Source organism: Poecilia reticulata, linkage group LG4 (assembly GCF_000633615.1).
Source record: "Poecilia reticulata strain Guanapo linkage group LG4, Guppy_female_1.0+MT, whole genome shotgun sequence".
NCBI classification, from domain to species: Eukaryota; Metazoa; Chordata; class Actinopteri; order Cyprinodontiformes; family Poeciliidae; genus Poecilia; species Poecilia reticulata.
Window position 1 is genome coordinate 21477286 of NC_024334.1, and position 11069 is coordinate 21488354.

The 11069-nt window shown below is 40.7% G+C and overlaps 1 protein-coding gene across 2 annotated transcripts in view; it reads right to left on the reverse strand.

Annotated features, from left to right (window-relative positions):
* The window catches only part of ddr2a (discoidin domain receptor tyrosine kinase 2a), a 32319-nt gene that overhangs the window by 13803 nt on the left and 7447 nt on the right, over positions 1-11069 (reverse strand). For both annotated transcript variants that reach the window (XM_008407286.2, XM_008407285.2), the window contains exon 2: positions 5489-5607. In XM_008407286.2, the coding sequence (XP_008405508.1) occupies positions 5489-5573 (85 nt within the window). In that variant the 5' untranslated portion in view covers positions 5574-5607. The remainder of the gene's footprint in view (positions 1-5488; positions 5608-11069) is intronic.

Here is an 11069-nt window from a genome sequence, read left to right on the forward strand (position 1 = left end):
TATATAATCCACCCTAGTTTTGCTATCTTTACTTCTACAGATTAATAAAGGCATAAATATTTATAAGCAGAATCAATCAAACTCTGGTTGTGTGTTTTCCTGCTGGAAAGTGAACCTCTGACCCAGTCATGGGTATTTTGCTGCCTGTATTAGGTTTTCTTCCAGGACTATTCTGCATTGAACCTCAGCTAGCTTCCCATCAACTTCCCTGTCTCTGTTAAACAAAATCATCTCGGCACCACAATCCTGCCACCCACCATGTTTTACAATGGGAGTGGTGTGTTCTGACTGATGTGAAGTGTTAGCTTTCTGCTGCAACTGGATCTGTACGTGGGCATTATCTTATTATCGTACTCAAGTCGTGGATCTGCACAGCTCCTCCAGAGTTACCATGTGCCTCTTGGTGGTTTCTCTGACTGATGTTCCTGTTGCACACTCTGATAGTTTAGGTGAAGATAGAATCCAGGTAGATTTCCAATAGTTGCATTTTCAGATAATTGTTTGAATAGGGCACCTTGAAATGTACGATGTTTTATGTCCAAATCTTGATTTAAAATTCTCTGCAAGTTCATCACTTACCTGTCTGCTGTAACAAATCTCTTAGACCTTCAAACAACAGCTGTATTCTGTGCCGTTTACTACGTTGATAACTTTTGAAGACAGTTGGATGCATTTGATTTTATTTAAAGGGGCTGCAATTATATATTTTCCAGGCACATAGTGTAATTTTATAGCACCATCAAGTGACCATGTCACCTCTGCTTGTTATAAAAATCCTGTAAATAAATCAAACATGACTTAAAAGAAATTTGATTTCGCAATTTAACATCTTGAAATTGGCCTCTGTCTCTTTAAGAAGCTTGTGCTCTTTCCAACCTTCAGAGCGTTTTTCCATGATGCCGTTAAAACCGTTTTCAGGAGCATTGAAGTGAAAAGTAGTTCCTATGATGAGCTCAGTGGATATTCAGATCTAACAGGTGATTGCTCACTGCTGCTGCCACTAGTCTGGAGGAGCTGAGTGGAGGAGTCGTGCTCTGTGAGGAAGAGCCTCAACTGGAAACTGCATGTTTAAGAAGGAGCTTGGTGAGAACAAGCGTTTAGGCACTTCTGAACGACTAGTAATGTTTTATTAACATATATGTAATTCTTAAAAACTGTGCATCCTTCCTGCTTTGTCTTGGCCTGTCACATAAAACCTAAGAGAAAATATTAGTTTTCTGTTAGGATGACAAAATGTGAAAAACTTCAAGAAGCAATTTCTTTTTTTGTTTTTTGCAAGGCATTGCAAAAAGAATACAGTTGGAGCCAGCCATAAAAGCAAAAAAAAAAAAAAAAAAAAAAAAAAAAACATGGCATATAGCTGTGGCAATAAAAATGCTATTTCCAACCACTTCACTGAAAAACCTCTTAGTCACTGCTGATGTCTTTCCGTCTTGGCATTAACAAACTGCCAGAACGTCTGCATTTATAAATTGCTGCCACACTGGCTGATCCACTAATTATCTAATTCAACTACCAGGACCTTTCAGTTAATTTCCCTCTCGGCTCACATTAAAGCTGCGACACTCAAATTTGTTTGCCCACAACTGTCCATAAAACTCGTCATCAGTCGCCATGGCCACCACATCCCATAGTAAGTCAAAGGCAGAGGGAGGTGGTTTTCAGGATGTTGTGCAGGATGTATGACTGCTCCTCCAAATGTTGGTTTTCGCTGTGTTTATTTACCTACCAGGCCCGCTCAGAGGTGACTCTGGGGGCGAGTTGTGGGGGCATCAGAGAGTGCCTGGTTGGAGGCAAGCACACATACGTGGGTTTACTCAACCGCCAGCTAAAAATATCCTCTCAGGTGGAAAAGTGTACGCCTTGTGTTGTGGATTAATTTCAAATAAATGAGAAAGTCAAGTTTCCTTTGAGTCATGCTTGATTTATATATCATTTTTACAACAACCAAGGAGAACATACTTGATTGTGAGATAATATTGCTACAAAAGTGCCTGGAAAATACATGATATCCCCCCCTCCCAAATGAAAGGGGACCTTTGCACATTTTACACTTTTTAATTTCATTAATCATAACAATGCAACAATTGAAAGGAAAAGCTACAAATAAAAGGTGAAAAACTATAACAGGGGTGAGGGATGGGGGTAGAAATTGGCAAAGGGGCAAAGTGGCATGCAGCCAAACGCGTAACGTTGACACGTTACGCGTTTGGCTGCATGCCACTTTGCCCCTTTGCCTTGATTTGTGTGCATAATCGTTTTTCATTAAACAGACCAAAGGTGGCAGCAGTATAAAGATAAATAAAATTTTGTTTCTTCTTTTGATTCGTGGCTAAACATCAAAGCTTATTAAGGGTGATAAATGCCACATCTCTTTTACAGTAAAAGCCCTGTTACGACACAATATCCCCACATGGAAACAATATTTCTGAACAGATTTGATTCATTTAGTGAAGCACAACTGTCCTCTAACAAGTACATCATCTGAGGTACACTCTGTCCCATACTGTTGCAAAAGTAAAAACAAGGGGGAAAAAAAGTATTTTAAATTAAAATAATAAAGCGCCAGCAGACTCGGATATGTCCTCGCGTGGTATTAAAGCAGATTATGAAGATAAATCAGGAAAATTAAGCTGAGTCTACTCAACTCAGCAGAGGACAGAACGTGACTTCGGTGCCATTTTATAAAGCAATAAAAGATAATATGATATCTAAAAAAGAAAAAAAAATATCCAATATTAGCTGGGATCAGAATCAGCCAGTAAATGTAGGCATTAAGTCAGCATGCTCTCTAAGCGCCCTCCCCTCAAGAGGTCTAGTCTGTAAAGCCATTGCTTAATATTTGGCTGCCGGGGCAGGGCCTGCCCTGGAGCCTGCCTCTCTCCACAGCGAAATAAAGTTCGCCCACTCACAAGCAAAATGGGAAAGACAGGGATGGTATAACTCCATTGCTAGGGAATTTTAAATAGGGGAAAGTTGGCATCACTCAACAACTCGGCTCTGCTAAATTCAGGCATGAATATTTCCAGACTGTGAAAAAATGACCGTCTTCTCAATGCAGCAGAACCGAAGCATTCAAGAGAATTATAGGTGCGTCAATATATCAGAGCAGGTTGAGACCCACAGTGGGAGAGATGTTTTTTTTGTTGTTGTTTTTTTTAAAAAGCGTAGATGCAGACTTGGGTGGGACGTTGCATGCAAAACATTGCTCGAGTGGTGAACCTCGTTGAACCGTGACCACAATTAGATGCGCAAACAATCCTTTCCATGACTTATGAGTGGTCAAACACGGGGAATCACGCACCGGACACTCCTGTGCAGAAACACTAACAAAAAAGACACATAAACACTGTGGAAGAAAGACAGTGAATTTCAATGGACTTTCCTGCTGTCAGAATGTCTGGTATGCATTAGCCACAGACTCCAGTGGGATAGCTGGATCCACAGCATGCATGTGCATGAGGGCAAATCCATGCAAGCAGGCGTAGTAGCACACACACAGACACGCGCACACACACACGCAACAACGTACAAAAACAAAGAGAGTGAAAGTAAGAGGGTTCACCAGAGTCAAACAAGACTACGGTTCACACTTTGCCAAATAGGTCAGAAACATTTACATATAGAAGGATAGAGATACAGGCAGAAGAATTAGCAGTAGCATGCTCAGCTTAGCGTCAACTTGACTATCCTACCATTTTTGTTGTTGTTGTTGTTTTTTACATTTATACCAAAGTCAGGCCAAGGCATAAGCAAACTAAGCAGCTGCTATCAACTGGTGGAGTTTCAATGAAAACAATAATATTCCTCATGCGAGTCAGGACTACAAAGTTTTTGTGTGAACAAATGGCAACTGTTTTTTTTTAATGAAACAAAACACATTTTTTTTTTTATTTTTATAAAAACACTGTAGTCAGAGCTTTTTCTAAGCAAAATTATATTAGTAGCCTAACTGTTCTCATCAAAGAATTAAGTGTATGCTGTAATAACTGTCTATGATGCAGAAATGTCTGAACATGAATGATATTTACGGGATATAAGGCTGATAGCCAAAAGGCTTGCTAATCAAATTGTACAGTGTTAGGCTCTGTTTTTCTTTTTTTCCCCTCATATCTCCTTGTTAATTGTGCTTCCATCTTGGATTGGGCACAAAGATTGAATCCAAGATAAACTAATGGCTATCTACACAAAGAGTAGCTTATCATCAAGAATTACTTTTCTTCAAAACAACCCTTTTTAATGCTTTTAGTTTTGGCTGTTAAAATGGTGGGGGTGTAAAAAGCCAATTCTTAAAAAGTAAAAGTGAGGAGGTGGAGTAAGCTGGCAAAGGCAATGGGCTAATTTTTATGTGTCTCCTCTGTGACCATGGCGACAAGAGAGTGATTCACCAAAGTATTTGTGCCTCTGCGCACTTTTTTTTCTCATGTTAGCGCACACTCTTCACCAGGGTTTATATGATGAAGGAAAGTCAAAGGAAAATGTCACTGAAAACTAATATGAAACTATACACTGAAGTCACCAACCCCACTGTAAATATGGTGGTGGCGTCAGCGTGCCGTGATGCGGCTGGTCAGGGTTGATGAAAACATGAATGGAGTTAAGGGCGAGACTGCAAAAGAGCTGAGGCTGAGGAGGAGGATCACCTTCCAGCAGAAAGAAAACCCTAAAACATTCACTGAGAGCTGCAGTGGAAGAGTTCAGCACAATGTCCCTGTCAAAGTCCATCCTGAAATCTGATTGTTAATCTGCCACAAGACCTGAGGACTGAATTCTAAAGACTCTGCACATCCAGTCTGACTGAGCTTGAGCCATTTCCCAAAGAGTCGCACTGGTTTGCAGTTGTTGCAGAACTTGTAGTACCTCAGCAAAAGCTGAGTCGACAAATTCCCGACTCAGGAGGGCTTAATATAAATACGTTCAGATTTTCATTTGTTAGAGAAATGGAAAATGATGTATCGTGTAAAACCACAAAAAATGTGAAGAAAAAAAACAAACAAACCCGTCAACAGCTATGAATATGTTTGCAGATCACTGTATCATCTCACTTTTCCGGAGCCATGTGCTGCAGTTCAGATCTGTGTATGTGTCTCACATTATTTAAGTTCAACAGTAGAGGAATCTCACCCTAATGAGAGAGCCTCTGTGTTGCCAGCTCGAGGTTTTCACTGGCAAATATCTCCTGTTCTTCCATTTTGTCAGCTATAACTAAAAACTCATTTCGGTTTCAATTTAATTCCATCTCTGTCTTTCCCACTCAATTTACTTGTTAAAAAACATTGATCTATATTTCACTTGATTCCAAGAAAACCACAAGCGCAGATGCTGGAAAGAGCTGGAAGGAAGGTGAACGTCGTCGGATCAGAGGAGTCAAGCCAGCGAGACGCGGGACCGCAGGACTCTTACGAAGCACAACTTGTGCCAAATCCGAGCTTCCTGCGTGACTCAAATGCCGAGTCCAATTCCGACGGCTTCCTGTGGCGGCACAAACCTGGGTTGACCTGCGATGTGACGGTTCCCAGCAGCTGGATGACGATGAGCGGGAGGAAGAGAGCGTCCGACAGGTGCCTCATCATCGTGAACACACGAAAACAGACAGACGTCCACAACCTGGAGGAAAAGATGAAAACAGCAGGTCAGAAATGTCCGATGGATTTTCCAGCGTTACTTAACCACTTAAGCAAAAAAAAAAAAAAAAAAAAAATCCCACCCATTTGTGTTTACTTTTTGGTATTCATGGGAACAAAACTTTCATTTAGAATACATGGGAGCCTAAATAGAATAATGCTTTTATTTTTTTTACAACCAGTAACAAAAACGCAGTAATTACCAGCTAACAGTGGAATTTCCATTAACCAACCAGTTTATTACCCAATGAGGGGGGAAAAAAACGATTAAACCCAAAACTGCAGTGACGTCGCGCCGTCAACCACATGAGACGAAACAGCGCCGCGTGCTCAGTTCTGAGTTAGCTTCTTGATATTCAAATATGAACCCGAGCTGAGAAAGTAAACGCGCTGGATGAATGAAAGGATGAAAAAAAAAGGGAAGGAGGAGGAGACGTTGAGGCCTTAAATCACAGACATGACTTCAGCCGGACTGACACGGAGCCAAGAAGCCACCTCCGATTGACCACTCGGTCCAGCAGCTCGGAAACCAGTTACAACCAGTTTGTGTCCGCGTTTCATTCATGATGAGAGTCTTTTGCGTGAAAACCGACATCCGCTGGAGCCTCACAAACAACTTTTTCACTCTCAGTATTGTAGGAAAACATCTCCAATTAGATATCTCTGAGCAGACAAATCAACTGGGAATAAGACATAATCACGTTTGTCTGTTTACTAGTTTAGCTGCAATTTATGAAAATTTTTTTAACATGAGAACATAAATGGATACATGTGGAGCATGAGCCTCCATGTGCACTGCTGTTTTCTGCAGGCTTTCTGACTGACTCATCTTCAGACTACTGGCACTTTTTTTTTATGGCTGACAACACAGAGTGGCATGACTTGGAGGGTGGCATTAGCAGTTCAAAAAAGAAAACTGTTAGTCTTGCTTTTTGTTTTTAGATTTTCATGAAGCTTTGTGGGGGATGAGCACCCAAAGTTGTTTCTAATCTAAAATAAAGCTTAAACCAGAACTGAACCATGGTATTGAACAGGTCTTTACGTTAATTAATAAATATTGAGGGTCAAAAAAGGGTTTCTGTCATTCATGCAAGGAACATTTATAATCTGGAAGAATCTCTTGGTGTAAACATGATTAACACAAGCAGAAAAGGTTCAGCTTTAGGACTCAGTTAAGATCTCTTAAGTTTTTTTTTAATTCTTATCTCAAACTTGCTCGATTTCGCAACATTTCTGACTTAACTCCATTATTGCCACTTTCCACAAAATTGTTTTGCTTTTTCATTGCCTTTTCCTGCCACCTCATCCCAAGTATTTACCACTAAGAAACCTCTACCAAGCCAAATTCCTCTGTTTTCAGTGATGATGAAACACAAGCAGCTGATGTTTTTGCATTTGGAAGACAAACATATGTTTATCTTGTTCATTACACGTTAAAAAAACAGCCTGTGTTGCGCATGGGGTCTGGAGAGACCTACCTCTGCTTCAACATTCATTACCGATCGCCCAAAGTTTAAAATTTCTCTTTCCCACTTGCTCCTTTTAGACTCAGCGGTGCACATACAGGTGTGCTCATATTCACACAAGCATCTCCACAGACGTTTTGAGTCCAAGGCTCATGTTGTAACTTTGGCATCACTACAAATAAGGCGACAACTTCACTGACTTTGAATCCAGTACATGTGGTTGTTTTCTCATCATTTTAAGAATGACCTAAACGATATATCCAAAACACAGTGAAAACCTCAGAGGACAATAACATGACAAGCATCTCTGGAAATTCTGATCCAGAAAAAAACAAGCAAACAAAAAAAAAACAGGGAAAATAATGACGAATCCGACGAGGTCTGCTCTGGGATCCGTAACGTTTCTTTGCGAATATGTTCTCGTCTTGGAATATCGTTTGTTTGTGCCAGTGTTATACTGAGATGGATCTCCTGCCTGCCATGTGTTGTGATGTAGCATCTCCACGTCCCAGCTGTGCTCTCAGTATGAAGAGAACAGCTGCTCCTCCACATCTGTTTTCCGCTGCAGCAACACGAGATCAGTAAACAGGTTGATGGAGCCTCCGGAAAAACTTATTCATAGCTCGCTTCTGAGTCAAACGGGACTTTATGCACTTTTCATTTGCAAAAGCCGGGCCTTCGCAAAAGTGTTCACACCCTTCTGACCAAAGCTTGTGACGTTACGACCGCAAACTCCAATGTGTTTCATTAGGATTTGTGAAGTGAGAAAAACGTGAGGCATAAAAAAATGGTTTTCAGTATAAAGTTTTATGTGGATAAATATCGGAAAACTCGATGCGCCTGTTTTCGGCAGCCTGAGTCAATAGATTAAAGGAAAACAGTTTGCTTCGTTTACAGCTGTTGTAAGTTTAGGACGTTTTCTCTGCAACATGTGTTGCCCATTCTTCTCTGAAAAATATCTGAAGCTCAGTCAGACAGAGCTTCCGTCAGCGTTCACGTTTTGCCACTGAGTCGCACGTGAATTTCGGTCGGGACTTTGACGGGACCACTCTGACATGTAAATGTCACTGCCTGAACTTTTGTCAACATTCAAGCTCTGATTGTGTGTTCAGCGGCAGAGATCCAAACGGAGGTAAGGCCCTTAAAACTTTAAAGATTTTCTTCCAGTTGTTGCTCTACAATAATCTCCATCAATCCTCCTGTCAACTTTGAACAGCTCCTCACAGCATGACGCTGCCACCACCATGTTTCAGTGTGAGGTTGTTGAGCACAGGAAAACGTACATCTTTTCTGAGGCGAGCATCTTCCTCCTCGTTGGCACTACTCCTTCTCTGGCTCCTGCCAACATGTTGTCAGATTTGTGGAGTTTACACCCATATTAATCCAACCTGAGCTGTGAATCTCTGTAGCTCCTCCAGAGTAACCGTGCTTATCCCGACTGCTTCCTGCCAGTTGAGGTGGGAAGCTGTATCTTTGTAGGTTTGCTGTCACGCCGTACTCCTTTGGACTGAATTGTTTAAACATTTTCCAGATGAACTGATCAGTGCTTAATGAAATTTTCAAAACTCGGGATAAACAACTTTGTTTTTTCAGTGATATTAGCTCCGTAGCCTTAACAGAGGAATCAGATTATTACTGACGACAACTTTAGTAAGATAATCGCGCTGGATTTTATTCAGAAGTGTCAAAGTAAATTGGGCTGAACATTAAAGCAAGTTTATTTATTTATTTTTTTGAAACCATAACTTTTTTTCCTTCCACTTAAAAATTATATGCTAAGTAGTTTTTTGTCTACATAAAATTCCAATAAACTCTGTGGATTGCGGTAGTGTTGTGACAAAATGTGGAAAAGTGCAAAAGTTCTGTGGAGGGAAAAAAACTTTAGGCCTCGTAAAAATATTCTATCTATTACAAGATCAATGTTATTGAAACATAGCGGTAGTTCCATTGATCATCTTCTGTTTGTCATCTGACATTTTGGTTATTACATGTTGTAGATAACTAGAAAGATGTTGAGTGGTGCTTAGAAGTACGAGAGCTGCAACAGAGGCCGTTCTCATATTTGCACATAAACTTCATAGATCTCGAGTTCTTCCGATCTAAAGCGCCTCAGCAGACCACAGAACATTTCAGAGAAGTGACTTTTTGCTGAAATAAATGGTTTAATAATGGAAATAATATCTCCTTCCAGGAACAGTGTGCTTGATAGCTGACCCCCATAGCTGCCAGCTAGGATATTAATATGACTGGAAAAATCAGAGCTTAAACTCAGAGAAACGGTGTGACTGGAAGTGAAGCTGCAACGGGAGTAACACAGATTGAACACATTCATTTACTGAAGGTGGCGCTTTAAAAATTTCACTTGGACAATAAATTATGAGAAAAAGAATATTTTGTCATGACCTCTTCTGTCCTCACTGGACCTCCCAAAAGTATTGCTAGGATCATTTCAGCCCTTTTTTCTCTACTGATGGAAAATACTGCTGGAATGTTTTAAACTCTGATCTATTGTTTTTCAAGGCTGCTGCTCATACACACCTCTCCCTCTGGGTTACATATGAGAAAATAAACCACTGACACCTTTAGGAGCTTTCAGAACATGGCCAGACAAATAAACCGGAGCAGAATGAGAGTAAAGCAACCAAAACATACCCCTCTCCCCTTTAATGTCATATACTGTGTCAGACAAATTTCAGTTTGTACTGGGGATCATTTTTCATCAAACACTCATTTAAGAGTCCCTGTAAAAATAAAATAAAAGAAGTTAAATCTTTACGGAGAAGAGGAAGACTGGATGGATCAATAAAGAAGAGATGGAAAAGAACATTTCTTCACCGGTGTGTGTGTGCTTGCAGAAAGTTTGTTCGAAAAGAACACTGGTTGAGTTTCAGATTTTGTTCCTGCAGGACCTCACAAAGGAGCTCTGGCTTTATGCAGTGTCATCTTTGCAGTGAGGAGTCCAACTGGATCTGTCAAAAAATATTACTGCTTCAATTACTGTAACCATTAGATAGTGGGCATACCTAAAGCAAAGCACAGTTAAAAGAAAAGCTGACACTTGTAATGGACTTTTAATGCAACTTTAAGAGCAGCTTTGCATTAAAAGTGTCATAAACATTCATGAAGACTCCTTCATGCTTATGACAGTGTCATGTCAGTCTTGTGCACATCCCTTTAATAAAGTTTAATCAAAATTTCCTACCTTTTCTCTCTTTTGTTACACGTACAAGTTTGGGGTGTACAAACACGTGCTTTCACAAAGGTCCAAATGTCATTTGTATCCTGAGTGTTACAACTTTGTATTATGTGGGAAAAGTGAAATTTTTTTGCTTATTTCTGGGATTTGTCACTTCAATAACTAAAGAAAAACCCAAAATACGACAGTGATTCTGAGAAAATAGCCGCTTCAAAACTAATACGAAAGTTTCAAGATTAAATTACACACAAGTTCACTGTATTTACAAAGTAGCAAAAGTGTAAAAAGCCCAGGGTCTGTTATTACGCTTGCAAGGCGACGTATGTACACGAAGCATGGAGCATACGCAGTGAAACAGACGACTGTGGGATTGCGGTGGCAGCCGTGTTCTCAGCAAAGATCAGAAATGAGGACAAAAGCGTCCTCCCTCCGGCTGATGTTTGTAAATGTGGAGCCAGTGGGAGCTGCTGCACGCCCTTTCACATTCACCACAATCCGTGATGCATCAGCTTCCCACCTTAGAATAACATCTGTGCGCAGATGCAGTCCGAGATATCCTGGGCTAAAGTATCGGATCACAGCAGCATCAACTCTGACCGTTTCTCATGGAGCTCTTCCTTCGGACACCAATCTCTAGCAGATTATCATGAACGCCAGGTAGAACGGACATGTGAAGAGTCTATCCGAGATCCATCCATCCATCCATCCATCCATCCATCCATCCATCCATCCATCCATCCATCCATCCATCCATCCATCCATCCATCCATCCATCCATCCATC